Source organism: Hibiscus syriacus, unplaced genomic scaffold (assembly GCF_006381635.1).
Source record: "Hibiscus syriacus cultivar Baekdansim isolate YM2019G1 unplaced genomic scaffold, ASM638163v2 tig00111342_pilon, whole genome shotgun sequence".
NCBI lineage: Eukaryota > Viridiplantae > Streptophyta > Magnoliopsida > Malvales > Malvaceae > Hibiscus > Hibiscus syriacus.
Window position 1 is genome coordinate 1287566 of NW_024063066.1, and position 25326 is coordinate 1312891.

General features: G+C 32.4%; 2 protein-coding genes and 1 pseudogene across 2 annotated transcripts; 2 read left to right on the forward strand and 1 right to left on the reverse strand.

The window, feature by feature from the left end:
* The first annotated feature begins 2461 nt into the window (after positions 1-2461).
* LOC120159156 (protein PAT1 homolog) lies at positions 2462-8574 on the forward strand. Its single transcript, XM_039169811.1, has 5 exons — positions 2462-2600; positions 2986-3131; positions 3373-3429; positions 3998-4061; positions 5838-8574. Exons 1-5 carry the CDS (start codon positions 2555-2557, stop codon positions 7910-7912), a joined length of 2388 nt encoding a protein of 795 aa, XP_039025742.1. The 5' UTR covers positions 2462-2554; the 3' UTR covers positions 7913-8574.
* A 5641-nt stretch (positions 8575-14215) lies between these two features.
* Positions 14216-20563, forward strand: LOC120159159 (annotated as a pseudogene).
* A 954-nt stretch (positions 20564-21517) lies between these two features.
* LOC120159217 (photosystem II 10 kDa polypeptide, chloroplastic-like) lies at positions 21518-22328 on the reverse strand. Its single transcript, XM_039169852.1, has 4 exons — positions 22157-22328; positions 21990-22048; positions 21780-21881; positions 21518-21683 (listed from the first exon to the last, which is right to left on the reverse strand). Exons 1-4 carry the CDS (start codon positions 22326-22328, stop codon positions 21582-21584), a joined length of 435 nt encoding a protein of 144 aa, XP_039025783.1. The 3' UTR covers positions 21518-21581.
* Between the last annotated feature and the right edge of the window lie 2998 nt (positions 22329-25326).

Here is a 25326-nt window from a genome sequence, read left to right on the forward strand (position 1 = left end):
TGTTAACGACAAGTGACTTGATTGAATACATTTAAATAGTTGAGTGACTCTATTGAAAAATATTGAAAAATAGTAGTCAAAATGAAAATGTGTTATAGTTGGGTGGTCTTAGCTATAGTTTACCCATTAATGTTTGGAAAAACTACATGGGTGAACACTAAACTATAACCCCTTTTCATTTTGACCACTGACATTTCGATTCGATTAATTAGACTACCCAACTGTTTAAATGATACAATCAAGGCACTGACCGTTAATTTTTAATAGATGTGGTGACATGACAGTTAATAAAATTGGTATAATTATATACTTTGTCTTTAATATTTACACATTCTATTAATTTAGTTACAATTTTAATTCAATTAAATATATTTAACCCTCTAATCCGGAGGTGCCACATATCACTATAAGATTGAAAGGTGAATTTAATTAACTTTAATTAAATATATTTTTCCACCAATCAAGTGAAGACATGTGTCACCGCATGTGTAAAGAGAAAATATATTAGATGAGAAAGGGGCATCGGGGAATCAAACACACATGGGGAATCAAATACACACACTTATATATTTATATATATATATATATATATATAATTATTAAAACAAATCTAATAAATAAATAAATTATATTTCATATACATATTAAATTATAGTTAACGTAAGACTTAAAAATAAAAATGAGTTTGATATTTTTATTTAATTTTTTATAATTATTTTTAAATAATAATGTATAAATTATATTAAAATTATTTAGAAAATCCAAATCCTAATCAAGAAAATAAAAATAATTTAAATATTAAACTCATTTTCATTTTTAAGTCTTACATTAACTATAATTTAATATATATATATATATATATATATATATATTATTTGGTTTAAAATTTAATTAGATCTTGATAATTTAATGGATCTAGTGTGATTAAAAAATGATTGAGTATTAATTCTTAATAGAGTTGAGCTTACAATATGTATTTATTATATATAATATATTTAATATTTTTTGGCTAATTCGATTAATTAAGTTAATTAACTGATTTGAATCGAATTAACTGTTAAATATTGAAAAAAATAATTGTTCCACAACCGAACCAATTTAGTGGTCGATCGTTTTAACCGAATTAATTCAGTTCGGTCGATAAATTTGATTATAACCGGAAAATGAACACCCTTAGTATGTATGCATATTTTCTTTTGATTATCATTTAATAGTTTTGTAATAGTCTTATGTTAGTTTAACTATATTTTATATTAATTTATCGAATTTTAATGTATATTAATTTATTTGACTTTATTTAAATATCATAATTTAAAATTATAACATCATATTATGAAATATCTAGCTCCATTCTTATTCGGAGTTATAAAATTTTAGTGGTGCGAAATTAGATAATCAATAGAAAATACAAATAAAAATAAAGATTAATATGAATATGAATATTTATAAAATATATCATATTTTAATATTATATTAAGTATTCTTACAATATATATTTTTAAAAATAATTTGATTATAATTAGAGTTTAATTCTTCATTAATCATGTAAAATAAAATTTGCGGATTTTTTTTCCAGAATTTATGATTATATAATGATTATTTGAATTCAATTCTTATTCTATTTGATTTCAAATTTATTTGTAATTTTTAGGAATCCACAATACTTATGTTAGCTGACGTATACTCAACCAATAAATGTAAGGATAAATTACGGGTTTAATATCTAAATTATTAGTTTTAGTCTATTTTAATACTTAAATTTTTAATTTTTTTTAAAATTATACCTAAAGTTTAGTTTTTGTTTCATTTTAGTATATTTGTTCAAAATTTAATGTGAAATTTTGAAGAAAAAAACTTAAAGTTTAGGTATTAAAATGGATCATAGTTTATAGTTTAGGTAGTAAACACAATAATTGTTAATAGTAGGGTACTAAAATAAAATTAAAATTATATATTAAGTATGGTTTTGAAAAAAATAAAAGTTTAATTACTAAAATAGACAAAAACTGATAGTTTAGGTATTAAATACGTAATTTATCCTAAATTTAATTAATTAATTTAAAATTAAATATATAAAAAAATCAAATTTTTATTTTCATAAAAAGAAAACAAATTATTATTTTTATATTATATATAATTCAAATTTACTATCTTATATTATAACAACCTACCAAATAATTTAATCTAAAAAATTAGAAAATTTAAAGCCAGAAAAAACTGACAAAATTAAAAATAAGGATCTAAATCCTAATAATAAATAAATAAATAAATAATTAACCAACCCTTCGCTGTCTCTTCTTAAGGGTTCCTTTCTTTCATCAATTTGTCTCAATAATTTGGACTGGAAAAAAACCCTATTTCCTTAACAATGAATTAATGCTGCATAGATCTCTTTTTTATGCACTTTATCGTTGAATTCCATTTCTTTTATATTTTAAATTTCAGATTTCATTTTTTTTAAAACCGCTAGAGCGAAGATTCAGTTAAAATTTTCAAGTTTTGTTTCTGGGGTTTATCTATTGAGTGGCGATTTTAAATTGTTTATATAAATACAATGGATGCTTCTGAGAATCCTGGGCGATTTGGCGATACTTCAACAGGTTTGATATCCGACTCTTTTTCCTTTAATTTACTCAATTTATGCCTTTAATGGGATAGAATCAGCTATGGGTTTTGTTAGTTAGTTTGGTTTAAGCTAGAGTTTCTGGTTGTTTTAGATTTAAATTTTGAAGTCAAGAAGGTTTTTGGTACATATGGAGAACTACTGGGCCTTTGGCTACATAAAGAGTGGTAAATTGGTATTGCGATATCCCTTTAGGCATACAGTACAAGTGGCTTTTTTGGCGGCTGTTGTTTGATTGCTATTTGATTTTGAGACAAAGGAAAAATAATACCCATTTCTGTGGTTCCTATGATTGTCTGTGGTGAAAAGGGTGAATTATTTTTTGTGTTTCCTTTGCTTTATTTATTTTTTCTATGATGCAGGAGATACAGTATTTGATGCTTCGCAGTATACATTTTTCGGGAAAGATGTTCTCGAGGAAGTTGAATTGGGGGGATTAGATGAGGAGGAGGAGGAATTACCTGCAGTCGGACTTGATGATGAGGAGTTTTTGTTTGATCGAGATGAGGTTAATCATTAATGTTCTTGTTTCTTTTCATTTTTCTTTTGTGTTTTAGTTATTCTTGCGAATTTATGCCTAGCAGGATAAAATCAGTGGTTACTTGTTTGAAAAGAAAACTGCTCCCTTCCGAGTGAAGTGTTTCATTTGGCACATCTAACTATCTTAAAGCATATCGTTTTCCATATTTGATTTTAGCATAATATCCATGTGCTAGCTGCTTTAACTAATTTCTTTTTTATATTTGCAGGGTGAAGTTTTGAGATCCTTATCAGACATTGATGATCTTGCTAATACATTTTCAAAGGTTAATCCACTGCATAATTATTGTATTTTGCAACTAGTTAGATAATCAAATTTCTTTTCTCTCCTGAGGAATTACCCCTAATTCCACATTTACTGTTAGCTTTAGATCTTATCCCATTCTGAGTGATTTAATGGGATAAAACCTCGGCATTTATTGAAGTGCACCCATACTTTTGACTTTTGAGCTTGTATTTGTCTGGTTTCTTACAATACACAAGAAATATTTTACCAACTTCTTTTCATAATCATCTGCTAGCTTGCTAAGAATATTGATCCTCCAAACTTTTATTGTAACTCTAAATAAGGGCAGTAGCAGCTCTCAAAATCTTTGCTTGATATTGGGTTATTTTTTATAATCAGAAAAGTTAACTTATTAAATTTTATCTCCTTGTTTCTCCAAGTTCAAGATCAAATCTTTGTACTGTAAATAAGTCATAAAGGACGAGTTACTAGCGTTTTTCAAAAATATTTCTTAAATTATAAATCACTAGATGCATGCATGTAATTTAGTGGTTAGTACTAGCCTTTTCTTTAGCAATTGCTGATGCTAGCTTATTATGTTGTTGCAGTTGGACCCAGCTTTTAGTGGACCAAGAGGCTCGGGGATAATTGGTGATGGGGGATCCAGACAAAGTGAGTTTATTAATCTCATCACTTTCTTCTGTTAGTCAGTGGTTGATGATTGATGTTGTTGAGGTCCTATATTTTCTGGATTTGTTTCTTGCAGAAGTCTTTGATATGTTTTAGCATCAATGCTGATTGTTGAACTTTGATAAAAGCATCTTTTACCTGTTTAAAGTATCAACTAGCTGTATGTTTCCAAATTTTTAATGGACAGTTATGTTCAAGTTTGGGAAAACTATCATATGTCGATAGGAAAATAAGATATCTCGGTATCAAGTGGAAGATATATCTGGAATTGGAAATTATTTTAACTGTTTTTAGAGTGTTTTTGGTGGTGGTTATTCCATAGCTAGAATAAAAAGAAACGATAAAACGTTGGTTAGGTTTATCAAGATTATGATTGAGTTATTTGGTAGGAGCCCATTTGTTGTTACATTTGATTAGACTCCTATAAGGGTGTTCATCTATATACTTAGGTGCAGTGGACATGCTTTCCTTTTGAATGATTGAATGGTATAGTTTCCCATTGAAGACCATGAAGGCAGCTAATAGTTTTACTAAAAGTCTTGAATGTAGTTCCCTTTTTAATAGGGAGTTGGTGGCTAAGGGCAGAGTTTCAAATCGTGGTCGTTTTTCGGTCATTTCGGGTTTACCGAGATTACGGCCATAGCGGGCGCTATTGGGCGCTGTTGCGGGTATATCGGAAGGCAGCGCTACCGCGAAATCGCGAGTGCTATCGCGGTTGCGGACTTGAAACCCTGGTTAAGGGTTGCCTTAATTTTGTCTAGTATGCGTGTTTGTATCAGTTGTGTTAACTAGATCTGGAAATTTTGTATTTGCATATATCTTAAGCATCTGAGTCTGAACAATGAACCTCTCATCTTCAAACTGAACCTTTGTAGATGACATGAATTTATGGGATAGAATAATAGCTTGCTGATTGAATTGAAAATTTTTGATACTAGCATATTCCTGTTACGTGAATTGAAGAAATTCATTCTTGTGATGCTCACCTCAGTTGAAATCCATTCTGACAATGCTCACCCAAGCTAGTTGAAATTCCTTTTGCCATTGTTTCAGAATTTATTTTATGCTGATGTAAGCAAAGACTTAAGTAGGAATCAGATCATCCTGTAGACAAAATAATTTGTTGTGAATATAACATCTATGACCTTTTTATTTCATGATATTCATAATTTCATATTTTTAATCAGTTAAAATGTTTTTGGATTCAATTATTATTGGGATCTATATCACTAGTTCAGTTTTATTTTCATTATTGTGATTGGGTTGAGGCAATGAGTTGTGACATGTGCAAGGTGCACTTTTGGGGCCTCTTGCATTATCAGAGATTCAGAGTGAAAGGCACCGAGTCCACTCAAGCACGCTCTCACGAATATGATAATGCTTCTTTTTTTTAAATCTAATAAACATAATGTTAAAAATATGATCTGTACATAACCCTCATTAGTCATTACAAAGTTGAGTTCCTCTTTTAAAGGTGAATGCTCAGGAAATTTATTCCCTTTCCTAATGTGTTGATGGTGCTTTAATATTATCATAGCTATAATTAATTAATAGTACACTAGCTGAAGGTTTTCTTTGCTATCATTTTTAACAGATGATTGTGTGTAAATTGTACTAACTATTTTTGCTGTTGTAAATGAATAGTTAGGCAGTAAGACCCTGCATCATAGTGAAGGGACGACCAACTACACAGACCAACAGACATACATGCAAGATAATACCGTACCAATATTGACATTTTTCATTATGTTGTTGAAGGTTCATCTGCAGCCGAATGGACACATGGGGAGGAATTTCCTTGCTGGCTTGGTCAGCAGCCACTTGGAACTGAAAGTATTCCCGAAGGGAAACGCCGGTCAGCACAACCCTTGGCCAATTTGGACCCAAAGCATATCTACAGGACATCCTCATACCCCGAGCAGCAGCAGCTGCCGCCACAGCAGCAACATCAATACTGTCAAAATTTCTCTAGTGAACCGATTTTAGTTCCAAAACCTTCTTATACTTCATACTCTCCCCATGAGGGCAGATCTCCTCAGGCTTCACCGAACCAACATGCTGGACACCTAAATATTCCTTATATGGTTGGTGGGCCGCGGATGACATCTTTGCCAAACCTCTCTTCCTTCTCAAATTCTCAGCTTCAACCGCCAGGTTTATACCGTGGGCCACCTTTTCGTGGGAATATTCCTCAATTTGCTCCTGGCCTGTCTGTCAGTAATCTGCCGTCAAATCAATGGGGGAGCCAGGCAAAATTGTATGGAGATGATTCCAGTATTTTGAACAATATGTTGCAAAAACAGTTATCCCATCAAAATGGTTTGGTTCCTTCACAATTAATGCCACAGCTGCAGTCGCACCAGCAGAGATTGCAGCATCCTGATCAGCCTTCAGTTGGCCATTTTTCAGGGATTCAGTCACAACTATTTAATCCTCATCTTTCTCCTTCCCCATCTCAAATGAACATGGTTGATGCTATACTTGGTATTGGTGATCTGAGAGATCAAAGAGTCAAATCAGCTCAGAAGGGTAGGCAGAATCTACGGTTTTCACAGCAGGGCTTTGACAGTGGTAGACTGAAGAGCGGTTTTGGGTGGCCTAAGTTTAGATCCAAATACATGTCAACTGATGAGATTGAGGGCATTGTCAGAATGCAGCTTGTTGCAACCCACAGTAATGACCCCTACACGGATGATTATTACCACCAGGCTTGTCTTGCAAGAAAATCGGCTGGGGCAAAGTTGAGACATCATTTCTGCCCGACTCAGATTAGGGACCTTCCTCCCCTAGCACGTTCGAATTCTGAGCCTCATGCTTTTCTCCAGGCTGATGCTCTTGGGAGGATTCATTTCTCTTCGGTTCGCAGGCCTCGCCCTCTTCTTGAAGTTGACCCTCCTAATTCATCTGCTGTCACCAACAATGATAAAAAAGCTTCTGATATGCCCCTGGAACAGGAACCGATGCTTGCTGCTAGAGTTACAATAGAGGATGGTATATGCCTTCTTCTTGATGTAGATGATATTGATAGGTTTTTACAGTTTAATCAGTTGCAGGATGGTGGATCCCAACTGAGACAGAGACGACAGGCTTTCTTGGAGGAGCTGGCTACATCACTTCAGTTGGTTGACACACTTAGCAAGAATGGTCATACAGATGATCTTGCTCAGAAGGATGATCTTGTGTTTTTACGGATAGTTTCCCTCCCCAAAGGTCGGAAGCTACTTGCAAGGTTCCTTAAGCTTCTTCCTCCAGGTGGTGAGCTCATGCTAGTTGTCTGCATGTCCATTTTCCGTCATTTAAGGCTCTTGTTCGGAGTCCTTCCCTCTGATCCAGGACCCGCTGAAACTACTATTAACCTTGCAAGGGTTGTTTCCTCTTGTGTCCATGAAATGGATCTCCGTGCCCTCAGTGTCTGTCTTGCATCTGTTGTTTGTTCTTCAGAGAAGCCCCCTCTTCGTCCCATTGGAAGTCCTGCTGGAGATGAGGCTTCAATTATTCTGAAATCTGTTCTTGATAGGGCAACAAAAATCATGAATGATTCTAGAGCTGCTGGCAATTATAATATGACTAATCTACCCCTTTGGAAAGCTTCATTTGATGAATTCTTTAACCTCCTTACCAAGTATTGCATATACAAATACGATACCGTGATGCAGTCCTTGCGAATGCAGACCAAACCAAGTATGGCAATCGATGGATCAGGTGCTGCCAAAGCTATTAAAAGAGAAATGCCAGTTGATCTCTTACACGCATGTTTACCCCACCTTAGTGACCAGCAGAAAAAGCAGCTTTGGGATCTCACTCAACGGCCTATGCTTGTAGAACAGTCATGATACATGAACACTACCTAGAAGTTCAAATTCAAATGTGTTCGAGACGGAAACAATTGAAGTACACAATATGGAGCAAGTGATTCCAAGGGCTGAAAGGAATTCAATTAGCTATACCGTTCCACACAAATGTGGCCGTGATGGAGCATCGACTGTGGTTCAGGTGAAACACCAAAGATACTTTTCAAGTAAAAGTCAAATTTCTTTGAGAATTTAGTTTTATTACCTGGGTTTTCACTTTCATCCCTTCGTTTTGCAAAACATTGAAGCGGGGCTCATGTGTATTATGGTAGAAAAACTTGCTAGGACGTTTTCCCTTTCCTTTGGGTTCTCACCATATAATTGGAGCTTATTTTGATGCTCTGTTGTGAAATTTCTGGTATGGAGATGTTAGTTGGTTAGCATGTACAGGGTTTGGTACAGATAACATGTGTTCCGGCTATTATTTCCCGACAAGACTGGACAGATCCTGTATTGGTCTTCCTTGGCATAGTTAATGCTGCGCGATGCCAGCAGGCACACCAGTTATCGGCAATTGTAGCCCTAATAACGGTAACGTCGAAGCTTTTGTTTTGATCCTTTGAATTTATTGTTTTTAGTCCTTTTTGCTTCCCCCTCATTTTGTCAAAGAGAAGACTGTTATATATCAGTGCTGCATTTTTATATCGGTGATGATCCAAAGGCTCTCGTTCTTTGTTGCTAAGGTGTTGTTCCAAAACCATATTTGAACACTTTTTTAACACATCATATCCAAATTCTATATAATATGTGTACGTATGTTCAAAATTTGATGCAACTTTTACCAAAAGAGAAAGGGTAAATTGTGTTTAGTACTTAAACTATTAGTTTTGATCTGTTTTAGCATCTAAATTTTTAATTTTTTCAAAACTCATATTTAAAGTTTAGTTTTTGTTTCATTTTAGTATTATTGTTCAAAATCTTGGCAAAATAGCAGCTGCAGTAGCTCCTGCTGATCTCCATAGATGATTTGAGAAATCTTGCAGTGAGTTAAAGATTTTCATTTCTGAGATTCGGATTGGTCGACCAATAGAATCGATAAAGGGACCGGTCACGAAGTGTTGGTAGATTAAGTTAAACAAAGTAACTAGAAGGTTTGAAGAACAAGAACAGATGCGGTAGAAATTCAGGTCTGCTGTCTTGGACATTGAAGCATGCTTTGCCATGATTCCCAACATGGTGTTCACAACTATGTCTGCTGGAATCCACTTCAATAAACTCTTTCATTAAGACGACAACAAGGAGGAGGAGGAGGAGGAGGAAGAAGAAGAAAGGAAAAAGAAAGAATTCACTTACAATGTCAATACAACAACAATTGGGGTTTAGAGGAAAACCAGTTGGCTTCCCTTTACCATAGTACAGAATTAGAGGATCCACCATCCTTAAAGAAACAGTAAAAGATAGTTAATATAAGGCTTAAATATAAAACAAGTGTTCAAACTATACTATTTTTTATGAATATGTGTCTAAAGTATTTTTTTAACTCATTATGACGACTTGTCTATTCCCCGTCTCATTCATTACGTGGCTGGCTCTTCCTGATAACCTATCAACGAAGGTCCGTATGCCCTATTGGGGGATCATATTGATACTACTTGTCATGACCGTCTTGTAAATTTTGGTGACCCTATGCCATAACAGTAAAATAGACATTTTAAAACAAAAATATTAAATATATAAAGAAGTTCACTAATATTTTAAAATTTGGTGGCCCTATACCATAACAGTAAAATAGGCCTTGGACTTAAAAAATCTTGGACCAAACATCCTAAATATACATATATACAAAAGACTTAAAAAAATTTGGAGGTCCTTTCAAAAATTAGGCCCTATACGGTTGGGCAGCCCGCACAGGCCCAAAACCGACCCTGCTACTTGTATGCTTTGTGGTCACGGTATTGAGGATGGAGACTATCTCTTTGTTGAGTGTATTTTTGCTAGGCAAGTGTTGTAATAACCCGAAAATTTAAAAAATATATATATATTTAATTGGAATTTGAGGTTTTAATTGTATAAATTGTTGAAGGAAGTATATATGCAGGTTCCTCGGCTTTGTGCTTAGGGTCTTATTTGTTGTGTGGGCTGGGTGTATGGTTCTGGGGAACCTAGTGATGGGCTGGGGGTAGTGTTCATATTTTTAACGACATAATTGCATAAACTGATTTTACTAGAATATTTTTATCAGTATGTTTTTATATACACTGTATGGAGCACACTGGGCTTTTTAGCTCATTCTGTAGTTTTTACCCATTTTCAGATAACAGCAGACTGTAAACTATCAGATTTGGCATCAGGGGAGATCAACTACTTATTTTGTACGAACTTATATCTCTATATGTTTTTCAGTTATGTTTGGTGACATTATTTGCTATCGTTTTGGATATATCTGTATTATTAATATTTTGTTATGTATTATATCTAATGTATTATAAGATGTTTTAAATAAAAAAAATCTCTGAATAAGATATATGACCATTTAAGTTTAGGTCTTGTATTTCGCAGGCTTGTCATCCTCATTAGCCTAATTTTTTATGTCGTTGGGGAGATGGCCACATGATTTTTCATTGTATCAACGTTTTGCTTACTTGTATAGATAAAATTCTACACTTAGTCAAATAATAATAATATTTTTTTATTAAAATAAACTATTTATAAGTTGTGGATAGGTCACGGTAGGAAGTGTGCCGGTCCAATAATAAGTCACATCCTAATTTTTTGACACGATAACACTTAGAGAAACTTTGCCTAATTTGATTGGTGGATTAGTTGCTCTGTTTTGAAAATCGGACCAGATCGACCGGTTCAACCGGAAACTGTTGTTTAGTCCGATTCAATCTAAACCGGTTGAACCGCTATTAGTGAACCGGCCAAAATTGCTGAACCGTTCGAATCAGACCGGCTGAAAATCGAAAAAAACCGGAAAAACCGAGAAAAACCGGAATTTTTATTTTTTTATTTAAAAAAAAATTAAACCAAACAACGTCGTTTGTTAAACGATCCAAGTCGAACTCGAGTATTGCTGAGCTCGACTCGAACTTGAAAAATTTAAAAGTAAGCTCAATTCAACTCAAACGCACAAGCAAAAAATTATCAAGTTCAACTCAAACTCGAAATATAATATTGAAACTTGAACTAAAAAAAGGCTTGAACTCAAAAAAAAATTAGAAGCTCGATTGAAGCCTAAAATTCGAGCTTGATTGAAGTGAAAGAATAGTTATATAATTATAGTTATATAATTTTGTTATGATTTTTAACCCCAAATTTATTTTTTAATTATAGTTATATAATTATATTTATTATTTAATATGTTTTACCTTAAATATTATGTTGTAGTTAATTTGAATCATTTTGTTTCATTTGATTTTATGGTTTTTAACTTATATATATGTTATGACTTGCTTTGAATATGACTTGTGATATAAAAAATTATTTTTTATTAAATATTTTTGGTATTTTTATTTAATTTTTTAAATAATTATGACATCGTCCGGTTCTTCTGACCGGTCGGACAGATTCGACCGGTTGAATCAGTGAACCGGTAGCATGACCGGTTCGTTAACCGATCCAGTTCTGAAAACCATGATTAGTTGACAAATTTTCACAACGATACAAAAGAATATTGGTTTTTTTTTTGGTCACCAATAAACAATTAGGCATCAACACTTACTTGCATTTGCTTTGTAATTAAGTGACCACCATGGGCACCCGACACGTCTCATGCATTGCCCAATCTTTTGTCGCTTTGAACGCCTGTCTTCCTAGTTGTCATCTTGTTCCTTCCACCAATGAAAATCCTTTGACAACGCTCGTTTTGCTCTTCTTCCCCTTGCCGTTTTTGGACACAAGTGTCGACAGTTTTATATTAGGTTTCGGTTACATTAAAATTTAATAGAATAATAAGGAATCGATTATAGTGTCGTTTTGGGCTCCCGACCGCTGCAATCACTTGTTTTTTTTCCACCATAATCGTCATTTGATTTATGGGGTTCAATCGTTAAGTGTTCGGACGATTGGCCATCGTTGATATTTCAGTCGATTGACAAATGATTTTGGTTATCGGTGGTGGTGATGGATTGAAATTATAGTTTTTGTGATTTGAGGTTTTTTTATAATTTTTTAAAAATATATATATTTTTTATAAAATTAATATCTTTAAGTTGTTTTTTTAATAAATTATTTTTTAAATTTTATGTAGTTGACACGTGTCAAATAACAGTCAAATTTAACGACAGTTACGCTCCAGGTACCCAAAAATAACGTTAGAAATATTAGACACATATTTTTAACGAAAATTCTTTAGACACTAAAAATCAATTTAAAGTGTAATTTAAGCATTTAAAAGTTTATCAAGTCTTTTTTTTCATTGATGTTCTATTTATAGGGGAGACATGAGCCTTTCCCACCCTTCTTTAGTTACGTCCATGGTCGAGCCTCTCCCACTAATATATATGTTGGGTATGTTGGTAAAATACACCGTAAAAAGAAACTGTTAGCGTTGACTAGATAATCTAATAATAAAATAAATAGTAAAGAAAAAACCGCATCGTGATATGAAACAATTATCTTCTTTAGGCTTTCGTCTCCCAAGATTAACACGATTATTCTGAACAATTGTACACCCAAAAATTAGAATGAACTTACGGTGATATTGCTCTTCTCGTAACACCAAAGAATAAAAGCAAAGTATACAACCACAAGTCCAATCATACAATGATTGTGGCACACACATGTGAGAGAGTTGCTTCACTAAATTCACCAAGGGAATGTTATAGTTTCCCTTTAAATACCTTTCTAAAAGAATTTTCCTTCCCAATGTGGGATAAGTGTCGTTAATCCTTCGTGCACAATCAACAGGACCGGTGTAAGACGTTATCTTAAAATTAGACAAAATTTTAGATCAAGCGAAACTTTTTTAGACTCAAATCAAATAGCAGACGAAAAAGATATTATACTCAAATCGAGTTTGAATGGACCAAAAATTCAATACGACTAAATCTATGAGCATTCTTATTTATAAAAAAAAAACCTCTTTTAACAACATTTTTTTTTCATGTACAAGATTCAAACTTAAAACATCACTTCAAAATGTCAAATTACTTACTATTCTATCAGGTGAATGTTGTCCAAACGTAAAGTACAACGTAATGAAGAAACAAAACTAGAACAACTTAGGGTCAAACTTGGAAGATGAGCCATGAATGTTAAAAACGAACGTATTGGGAAATTTACTTAATTTGTCAAATAAAGTACACATCGACCATTCACTTTCAGTTGTTCCTTGATACCCCAAATTGCCCCAAGGTTTGTTCTGGTGTCACATATCATAAAATTATTGGTGGAAGAGTTCGTCAAGGACTTGAGTTTTGACCCAGTTTTGTTGATAAGTGTTTGCATTTGCCTTTTAACTTATCCTTGGAGATGTTGTTTTCGGTATTAATTATCGGGGTAAAGCATACCTAAAGTTTAGTTTTTCGTTTTATTTTAGTACTTGTTAAAAATTTTAGTTTTCGTTTCATTCTAATACCCCGTTCAAAACTTACTTTATGTTTTGAATAAATTAAGAAATTAGGTATTAAAACGGATAGTTTTGGTACTGAACGCGTTAAGTTTTTAATGATGGGGTACTAAAATGAAATGAAAACTAAACGTTAAAGATGGTTTTGAAAAAATTGTAAGTTTAGGTACTAAAACGAACCAGAACTGATAGCTTATATACTAAATGCGTAGTTTACCCTAGTTAGTATTTAGAGAGGGAGATTATGCTTTGTCTTTGGGCTTGGGTTGGAAATTGGAATATTGTTTTGGGTCAGTTATTTGTGGAGAAAACAATTAGTTTCATGTTAAAATTACTTTTATAATTCGGATTAATTCAATTTGGTCCCAATTTAATCTCTTTATAATTAAATTATAATGCATGCTTGTTGTTTTACATGATTTCTTCTATTATAGTTTATCATTTCCTTTTATCCTTTAAAGGTATTAATTTTGGGTATTATAGAGTGCTTTAATCTTTTTTACTCGTAATTAACATTCGAACCTAATTTCACCGTGATCTCAAATCTCATTCGTCCCACCCCAAACCCGAATTACAAAATAAAAAAAAAATCTTATAAAATCATATTAGATCAAATACAATACATAGATATTAAAATTAATATTTGTATAAAAATAAAACCTATATATATATATATATATATGGTATGCATTAGGGTCCATTTTATATTTTACCAAGTTGACTTTAATAATCCCCCTCTTCCTTCCTTCTCCATGCCTTATCTTGAACTATAAGAGCCATTGTTTTCTCATAAGCAAGCTTCAATCTTGGATGTAAAAGAGCACCCTTATTTCCCAGATTCTTCTCTCAAACTAAATCAAAACCCTAAAACGCAGAAAATGAGCAACATAAGCTTGGTGGAGGCCAAGCTGCCACCAGGGTTCAGGTTCCACCCTCGAGACCAAGAACTCGTCTGCGATTACTTGATGAAGAAGGTGGCTTCCACCGACACCTTGCGGCTCATGATCGAGGTCGACCTCAACAAGTGCGAGCCATGGGATATCCCCGGTAAGCCTTATTGAATATCAATTTTTTTCATTAGATTCGTGAGTTTTTCGAGTTCGGATCTCGGGTTTATTGAATATCATCTTTTGAAAATGATTGCATGAACCGATTAATCAAGTTATGTTCGTGTTCGTTCATGTGTTTCATTTTTCTGGGTTCCTAAGCTTTTGCTTTGTCATTATGGAAGGAGAGTTGTAGGATTGTTTTCTGCTTGCGTAATTTGCTTATGGAAATGTGATAGCAACTGGATCGACTATAAAGGGATATGTATTTAAGATATAATCTTTTCCTTTTTTTTTGTGGTAGGGAAGTAGGGATGGGTATGGATCATGATCCGGATTTTATTTCGATTCGATTTTAGATAATCGTTTTTTAAAGAAAAATTTGGATTTATGTTAATTCAAGTCGAAATATTTTTATAAGATAAGGTCTGATCGAATTCGGGTTTGAATTTAGAGCGAATATTTTTTGATCTAATATGTGAAAATAATAAAACTATTTTTTCATATTAGGTATAACTATAATAATATCTATCTCTCTATATATTTTTCAATAAGATCCTTATTTTATCTAATAAAAATATAATTATATATGTGTAAGATCGAATGCGTATTTTTACCTCAACAATTGAGTTAAATTTCGAATATAGTGGAGCTTCTTTAAACATGGGTCGAGTTAGATAATGAGTGAAAGAATATAATGTTTGAACTATATTCTCATAGACCAAAACACATTTATTTTTCTTAATTTTTTTAAAAAAAATTTGGAAAGTTGAATAAATTTTATCTGTTCAATGTTTTTTATGAGTTTTTTTTAAATGTTAAGTCTATTTTAAAAATATAATTTTAATTTTTAATATTCTTTAAAATAAACTCTTAAATTATTTTATTAAGATACATCATTATACCTTATATTTTGTTGTTGTAGTTGGTTATTATATGATGCACTTAGTTTACCCATCATATAAGTATTTTTCTATCAAACCCTAGACTTCATATTTTGATTATCTAAATTAACTTTAATTAAATTATAAAATATGTTTTTTAAAAATTAAATATATTTTAATATAAATACATATACACACAAAAATATATTTGAAGAGTGGGAGTGTTAATTATATATGGTGAGCCAAAAATCAAGTGATGTGTTGGTATGTATCTTACCTGAAAATTTAATATATATATATATATTATAATTAAAATCTTAAAATTATTAAAGGTATAATACCAAATTAGCCCTCAACTTTTACCAAAATTGTCATTTTGGATATTCTATTTTTTTTTAGCATTTTGGCCCCTAACTTTTTATTTTAGGGTAAAAATGCCCCTAACATTTGATAAAACAATTACTTTGGCCCTTATTTTTTTCTATAACGTTTTAACACTCAACGTTTTATTTTAGGTTAAAAATACCCTTATTTTGAAGAGTTATTTGTGTGTCAACTAATAGTTATTGTCTATAGAGGGAGGTTTTACCCTAAAATGAAACGCTAAGCCAAAATACTCCAAAAAAATATATAGGTCAAAATGATCATTTTGATAAACATCAAGAGTTATTTTTGGCATTATGCCATTATTAAAGTATTATATATTTAAAAAATATATAATACTACCATATAAAATATTTGATATATTTAATCATTTATTTTTAAATTGAATTAAATTATTATTTATTAGTTAAAACTTTAGATGATTATCTCGTCATCATATCTTTTAAATAATATAATATAACAATTTCATATTCCCCATTTTTTAATGAAATTGACAGCCTTGGCATTGTCCCAACTAAAAGCTGTGAAAGTGATTGAGATAATTATTAACTAATAACTATAAAAATGAATATAAATAAAAATATTAATAATCAATGAGTATTCTTAATTTCACCAAATCCACTAGACTTTTAATTCCCTGTTTTTCTACAAAGTCAAATTATTATTTTTATATTAAAAGTTAAAAAACAGTGGTGGAAAATGGAAATAAGTATTTTATTTTATTATTATTTTTATACGACCACTAATTTTTAATTTATTGATCTATTAATCCTAATCGGATACCGTAAAACGCCGTTATAGATTTTGATCTTTTGCGGCGTTTGTTCCAAAAACGTCGGTATAGATCTTGACATTTTGCGGCATTTGTTCTAAAAACGTTGTTATAGATCTTGACTTTTTGCAGCATTTGTTTAAAAAATATCGCTATATCTTGACCTATTGCGGTGTTTTTGTTCTCAAATGTTGCTAACGTTAGCGGCGTTGGTATGACCGATGCTTCTTGCGACGTTTTTGTTATCGTCGCTAGTGTTTTTAACGGTGTTAAAAATTTTTGTTATAGAAATAAAAAAATGCCGTTAAAACTCTGATTTGTTGTAGTGAGAAGATAAGTATTTTATTTTTGTATTTTGTAAAGGTTCAAACTTTTACATTTCACATAAACCACACGTGCAAGCAAAGCAACCCATTTTTGTCTTTTTGGTCAAATTACATTTATTATGTTAAATAATTATACATTAAGAGACAGAAATTGACCTTTCAACCGTAGAATTGTTTGATTGGGTCACCCGTTTTTATGTCACAGCTGGTGGTCAGTGAACGAACCTTTCGATGCTTCTGAATTTGGACTGCCACGTATTCATGAACCCTAATCAGTCCTCCTAATTATTTCAAGTGTCACAATATTTCTTTGGGTAAACTACACCATATATCATCGAATTTTAGACATTGTATCGTTTATACAGCTGAACTTTCAACTTTACCAATCATAACACTAAACTTTAATTTTCGTTTCAATTATACTATCGGGTCGTTAAATCGTCAACATCTGGATCAAAACGACATCGTTTTGGTGCGGTGTGTACGTCGACAACCGTTAGCCACATCTTAGTGTCGTTAAATTGTTAACAGTTCAATGATATAATTGAAATGAAAATCAAAGTTTAGTGCTATGATTGTAAATTGAAAGTTTAATGGTATAAATGATACAATGCCTAAAGTTTGATGGTATCTGGTGTAGTTTACCCTATTTCTTTTATTTTTTGTTAACTTTTTAAACACCATTTTACTTTTAAGAGATGACAACTCTTATGAGATTGAAACTACATAAACTTTTATAGTTTTATTAGATGTGTAATTTTGTACATTAATCTTGATTTTGTACAATTGAATACATCAAATTTTATTTTTATTCAATTTGTATAAACCACTAAGGCCGTTATCGGTATAACATATTTTTATGTTCACCTATTATATACAAAAACAATTATATTTATTAAATACAAAAGTAAGTCAATGTATTTATTTTTTAAAATGAGTATAATTGAATCTAAATTAAAGTTCTATGTATTGTAAACAATTAACCTAAAACTAAAACTAAAACTAAAACTGGGTAAAGTGCACGGATGATCCCTGATTATAGGATATTATTTTATTTGGTCCTTTGACTATTTAAATTTAAAAATGGTCCTCTGATTATAGAATGATGATTTGTTAAATTCCTTGAGTATTAAAAGTTATAAAATGGTCACTCAACTTTCTTATGTTCCAAACTCGTTCTTTTCCGTTGAAAATTTGACGGTTTTTTAAGCTGAACGTCAACATGATGACTGTGATATGATAGTCTTTCGAGATTCTAGGATCAGATTTTATCATATCACAAACAATAGGTTAACGTTCAGCTCAAAATACCGTCTATTTTTTAATAGAAAAGGACGAGTTTAGAACATAATGAATAGTTGAGTGATTGTTTTGTAACTTTTAATAGTCGAGGGACTCAACAAAGCAACACTCTATAGTCGAAAAACCATTTTGTAACTTATAATAATCGAGGGACTTAATAAATTAGTACCCTATAATCGGGGGACCATTTGTGTACTTTACCCATTAAAATTTCATTTGTATATTTACATAAAATCAAAGATCGTAAATCATATTGCACTAGAATTCGTTTATAATTTTGATTTGATTTATAGAATAAATGTATGGCCAGTGGCGAGCCACGGTCTGGTCGGGGTCACGTATTCACCTTAAAATTCGAATTTTCTTTGATTAGTTACTTATTTTATTGAGGTGTCCACCTTGAAATCTGAGTTTTCTTTTATCAGTTACTTATTTTATAGACGGTAGAATTTTATATTATTAACGTATGTACTCATCGTGAAAAAAATTCTGCATCCGTCATTGTGCACGACAGAAACGGCTGCAGTGGGAGGGAAAGAGTGGTATTTTTACAGCAAGATAGATAGAAAATATGCAACGGGACTGAGAAAAAATAGGGCAACATGCAGTGGGTACTGGAAGGCAACAGGGAAAGATAGGGAAATCCATAGCAATGGCAAGCTTGTAGGGATGAGGAAAACCTTGGTCTTCTACAAAGGCAGGGCTCCCAAAGGCACCAAAACTGATTGGGTCATGCGTGAATTCAGGCTTCAACATCACCTTTCTCCTCCCAACCTTTCTACTCTCAAGGTAATTATCTATCTTTATATACACACACATAGGGGATGGGCACGAACCTGAAACCGACGGATTCCGATACAACTCGATACAATCAGGTTGAATATTTTTAAAAGAATTCAGGTTCAGGTTTGATCGAGTTGGGCTTTTTAGTTAATATGTTCGGATTGGGTCAGATTCATGTTTAGGGTAAAAAATACTTGAGCCCGACTCGAAAAATAATATAAATCTACCTGACATTTTGAATCTTAAAACCCTAAACTCTGAACAAAACGAATGACGTTTAAATGAATAAGGTTATATAGTCTAGATTTTACACCGTATTAAATAATATATTTATAATTTGATGAAGTTTTTATATCAAATAATTTTATTCAGGGTAAAATACATAATGGTCTGTTGACTAAAGTTTTTCTTTATTAAGTTTTCCGACTATTAAAAGTTATAAAATAGTCATTCGACTATATAGAGTTACTTTGTTGAGTCCCTTAACTATTAAAAGTTAGAAATAGATTATTTTCCAAACTCGTCATTTATCGTTAAAAATTTGACGATTGTATGAGCTGTAGGTTGACCTATTAACTGAGATATGATAAAATTTGATCTCATAATCTTAAATGACTATCATGTCTCAGTCAGCATGTTACCGTCAAACTCAGATGACCATTAATTTTTTTAATGGAAAAGGACTAGTTTGAAACAGAATGAATAGTAGAGTAACCATTTTGTAACTTTTCATAGTCAATAGACTCAACAAAGCAACTCACTAAAGTTGAGGGACCATTTTGTAACTTTTAATAGTCAAGGAACTTAATAAAGTAGTATTACATAATCGAGGGATCATTTGTGTACTTTACCCTTTTATCTATTAGTTTTTTATACATATTACACGGTTCGTATATCAAATAATGTTATTAGTGTTCTGAAACACGTGTAGGAAGAATGGGTCTTGTGCCGAGTGTTCCATAAAACAAGAGAAACCGTTACAACCACCAACCCTAGAAGCATGGTAATCTGTTCCGACGATACAAGCTCTTCAACTCACCCACCGTTGATGGATCCTTACATAATCTCCGATCTAACTCGACCTAGCTCCGACGAGCAAGTGCCCTGCTTCTCCACCATGCTGTCGGCCCAAAACCAAAGCTTCAGCGACATGCAACTGCCGAGCATGTCGACCAAAACCCTAACATCATCATCGTCGTCATCAGCTGAACATCATCATCATCAACAACAAATAACCTCAGCTGCCATTAACAACATTACTTCTTGTTTAGATTCTTTCCCCGGTGACAAGACGGTCATAAAAGCCGTGTTGAACAATCTTAGCCAGTTGGATACTTATCTTAACGTCAAGGGATCGACGAGCTTCGACGAAGTTAGTTATTCAGACCAGAGCTACTTGTCTGGAATGTGGGACTGCCCAACATTTGGGATTAACTGATTATTTATAATAGCATGGTAATTAGGGTTTAGGGTTTCTTATAGTTTGTAAAAAAGTCAAAACTAATTTGGGGTAGCATCAAGTTCACCTATTCCTTTGAACATTATTTAAGATATATGTTGATCCTAAAGTGGAAAATTGTAATCAAAGTTCTTTGATCAAATATAGGGTTGTGATTTGTGAAAAGAGACCGATCGGGTTACAGTAACATAAAATTAATACCCCGATCGATCGGTTTAATTGTAGAACCATGGTGGCAACGCCATGCCTGTTGATGCAAAGCATGCATTTGATCCAGCATATTCAAAAGCATTGGCTTGAGCCTGTTTCTAGCTGGTGTAAGTTTGACATGAATGTACCATTTGATTCGAAGTCTACTCACCCAGAGCGATGATGACGTGATAGAGCTTAATGTATTCGGCGAACTTAGTGTCGCCGAATCGATTGCTATTGCTGGTATCGAGGCCATACAAGCAAGCAGAACTTGAAATCATATTTGGAGAGGGAGTAAGCCAATTGGTTAGTAATGCAATCAACAGGTTTACGTTCATCTGGATTTGCAAGTTCTATCTTTATTTCAACATTGAAAGAGCCTATAGGGATTCGTTTAGGATTGTGCTGAAATGATTGATGAAGTCAAAGAAGGCTCTTGGTACAGCTATGGTGACCATAGGTTTGCTTTCTGGCTTTCTTATGTGTTGATTGTATTGCAAGTTTGCCATAAATTCTGTTACATTTTGGGCAAGACAGAGACAGAGCACTACAATACTCGAGAGACAACCCTGATCTTCATGACGGAATCGGGAAGGTTCGGTACTTCATCCCTCCAATTGCATTATGTATCCATAGATTTTATCCGCATAAATGCAGAGAGTTCGGTCTAAGATCGTCGACAGAACTGAACATTTTAGCTCAACTCATCATGTCATGAGTTGCCTCTGCCTCCTCAAGATGAAGAAATGTATGAAGAGATATGATGATGGGATTGAAATCGCCTGCAGAGATAACCAGATTTCAGTTTCGCGTCTCGATTTTGCAACTTAGATCCGAGCCAACCTAAACATTACCTCATTAGCGAGCAAAAGCTAAATCATTCTCCATATCGATATGCGAAAGCTTACTTGTTGTTCAAGCTATCTTGATTAGAACATAATTACATCTTAGAGACAATAACACAAGTAGTATTACAAACAGAGATTGGTATCTATTGTGCCAAAGCACTTGTGTTGTAAACCAGAAGAGCTCCTCCGGCGAGAATTCCGGCTAGGGTAACCGCCCATATCACCAACCCGGTTTTCCCTGCAACATTGTTTTACACAACTTCTATTAGTTCCGATTATCAAGTTTGGTGATCGATTATCTCGAAAGTCTAAACCAATAAAAATATAATCATACCACCGGTGTAAACATCCCCGGCGGGAGACCAGTCATTGGGGTCGTAGATAGGGCTGTAGCCATCGACATTGGCACCATACTTGTTAACATACTGGTAAACACCCTTTTCCTACATGACAAGGTAATTGATCATTTGATCGGATATCGAATTCGGGTCAAACTCTAAACAGGAAAACAGAGACAAAGTGAGGCAATACTAAGCATCCCTGATATTAACCTTAGCTCTTCTCCGAGAAGCATCAACCCCGTCCTTCAACTTCAAGTCGACATTAATTCCTGCAAAATTCATGATTAAAATTTAACATTCGAAAACCACAAATATTATATATATATATATATATATATACATATATATATATATATATAATATTTGAAAGTAATTACCATAAGGCTTGTCAGTGTTGATCTTCTTCGCGACTTTACTGGCTTCAACCTTGAACGAAGAAGGAACCCTAGCAAGCGAAGGGACATCACCACCTCTGCTAAACCCTGGATTCTTTTCGAAGCTACTGAAACTCGGTTTAAGACTCACTGATGCCATAACCGAGGCATCCATTGTTTTCTCAGGGCAATGAGCGACTCACTCGGCGACTCGTAACAAACGGTATTCACCTTCTACAACATGCATAATCAATTTATATACTGTATTAAAGACGAAGATAGTGATTGTCATCTTGACACGTGGCACATGTACATGTATAATGCACCATTTGATTTGACTGATCCTTCACTCTTGAATCTTCCATTGTTTCTTTTAACAGATCAACAAAGCTGAAGAACTCTCAAGATATATCCAGAATCAACCTATCATGATTAGACATGCACCAAGTTATAAGCTTTTTTTTCAGTGTAGATATCATATTGAACGATCATTGAACATTGAGGACTAAACGTGATATTTACCGTTTAATTTATAAAGGCTACGGTATGACTTAAACAGGTTGAATAAAACTTAGGGTAGATTACTTATTTAGATCACTCAATTATTTTTATAATTTTGTTTTGATTATCTATAGTATACGTTATAATAAGATAATGCCAAGTCATCATTGAAAAATAGTTAATTACATTATATGCTCTCAAACTATAACTTTCGTTTATAACCCTGGTTTATTATCACGTTGATTTTCCCTGCTTTTGACCCTCGTATTGATTTGGATACATGGTTTGCGTTCGTCGATAGTTTTCTCACGTTGCTGACTTTGATTTGTAATTTATCGATGATCTTTCAATAACTTCATCCGCTTTTATGGTTCGTTTTTTGATGCAGTTAGATTTGTTCTTATCTTTATAGTTCGAGCAATTTGGTTAGGTTTTTGTGTCAATGGTTATGAAAAAATGTCATAATTATAATTTAATTTACGTATACAATTATGCTTGTAAATTTCGTTGTAATTCGAGTTTTTTTTCTATTTTTAGTAAAACTAGCAGCTTAATAATTAATAATGATGAATAAGGAGTAAAATTTTAAACTTTTAATTTCTATATCCTTTTACTATCATTTTTATTTGTATTTAGTATTTTTTTTTTCTATTTCTCAATCAGTTTAAACTCATAGAAAATGGAATGAAAATGAAGAAATGCAAAATTTTATAATTTAGAAAGAAAGATGTAGCAAATAATTGACCAAAATTTAGTTCAGAATAGAGCAAATTACGATTTTAGTACTTAAATTATCAGTTTTAATATATTTTAATATCTAAACTTTAATTTTTTTTAAAACTATACCTAATATTTAATTTTCATTTTATTTTAATACTCTACCTTTAAAAACTTAATGCGTTAGTGCCTAAACTATCAGTTTTAGTACCTAAATTTTTAGTTTCTTTTCAAATTTTAACGTTAAATTTTGAACGAATACTAAAATAAAATAAAAACTAAAATTTTTAACAATATAATACTAAAATAAAATAAAAATTAAACTTTTAATATACTTTAAAAAAATAAAAATTTAGATTATAAAATAGACTAAAACTAATAATTTAACTACTAAATGCGTATTATTTAATTTAACCTTTGAAATATTAGTACATTCGCTTTTCCCGAGTTGATTGATCAAGTCGGACGCGTCTGACAACGTACTTTCTTCTTCGTTTTCATACTTGAAAATTCTAAGGAAAATGTTTATCCACACCATGAACTCATTAATGAAGATTTTTTTAAAAGAATGAATTATCAATTAATAATAAAATTAAAACGGGAGTCAGTTTTAGGCAACTGTTGACACTCAACACGTAAATATAGAAGCGTAGTACTTTCACCTCGTTTCATGGACTTTGGATCCTCTCTTCCTTCTTTATTGTCTCTCCAACAACTCTGCATCTCCCTAGCATTCTTCAGGTCAAGTCAATTCCCCAAATTTGTGTTAATTTTCTGATTATCTTTCAGTTTTCTCTCTGGGTTTTTAATCCCTTATTGATGATCGATTAATTTCCCTTATGGGTTTTTATTCTAACTTGTTTTTCTTCATCCTTAGCTGATATGCTGATCTGGGTTTTGTTTCTTATCTGTTTTATTTTTGTTATTTTGATTGAACTTGGTTTAATTAGTTCATTAGTGGTAATGGTTTTAACGGGTACTTTTGTTTTTCCCTATCTTATTAAAATTTTCTGCTCTAATTTCCTTTCTCTTTGATGTTAAACGGCCAGATGAACATAACTTATGCATTTAGATCAAATTTAGTTTGAATCCAGGTGGTATTTATTTATTTTATTTTTATTGATTGCATTATCTTTGTAGGTTTAAGGAGTTGTTTATTGCTTATTAGGGATTTGATACACCAATGTTCGTTCTAATGGTGCTATTAGTTTTGTTGAATTGTTTATTAAGGTTTTACTTTTTTTCAATTTACTCGATTGCTAGAAATACGCAATGAGTTAGAATTGGCGACTCCGAATTCGGTGTCGGATCTCTAGTTTCACTAGTAAGCCTTACTGGGTGCCTAAATTTAGTAAGAAGCAAAGCTTCCAATGTTGCATTTGATTCTATAAGCCGACGAGTTCATAATATTCGCTGAATTTCCGGAATTCAACAAGCTTTTGGGAATTTAATATGACTTGTTAAGTCAGTGATGAATGAACTTGTTTGTATATGATGATATAGTGTCTAATATATGATTTAGGAACTTTAACTAATCGATGTTTCACAAGGTATAATATCTGTGATTCGATAACAATAGCTCGTTACGTGCATCAGAGTGACCCTTCATTGTGCACTATAGAAGGCAATGCTAATTGCTACCTTCTGAAAACTTGAGTTTCTTAAGCTTTTTTTTTTATAAATTTACTAAATTTATCAATTGTTATTGATTAGAAATATATAGAGAGAGAACTTCATCACTTTAGGGACTGTCATTGTCGGTTTTTTTGTCTTTATAATGAATAAACCCCTTGCATTATGCAATTAAAATATAATCATTGTAAAGAAATCGAAAGTTGTGATAGTACATTCATCGATAAAGCCATCCTAGGTCCCAGAATTTGGAAGATACTCCAGAAACCATTGGCTGCTTGATATTGCATTTTTCTTCTTCGTGTTTTCGAGTCATCTGCATC

Bases quoted from the DNA above. Each gene is read 5' to 3' on its own strand.
- LOC120159217 (XM_039169852.1), bottom strand. From the start codon at position 22,328: ATGGATGCCTCGGTTATGGCATCAGTGAGTCTTAAACCGAGTTTCAGT. The intron at 22,049-22,156 runs GTAATTACTTTC...TGAATTTTGCAG, and splicing joins CAACACTGACAAGCCTTATG to GAATTAATGTCGACTTGAAG. The intron at 21,882-21,989 runs GTTAATATCAGG...CTTGTCATGTAG, and splicing joins CTTCTCGGAGAAGAGCTAAG to GAAAAGGGTGTTTACCAGTA.
- LOC120159156 (XM_039169811.1), top strand. From the start codon at position 2,555: ATGGATGCTTCTGAGAATCCTGGGCGATTTGGCGATACTTCAACAG. The intron at 2,601-2,985 runs GTTTGATATCCG...TCTATGATGCAG, and splicing joins ATTTGGCGATACTTCAACAG to GAGATACAGTATTTGATGCT. The intron at 3,132-3,372 runs GTTAATCATTAA...TTATATTTGCAG, and splicing joins TTTTGTTTGATCGAGATGAG to GGTGAAGTTTTGAGATCCTT.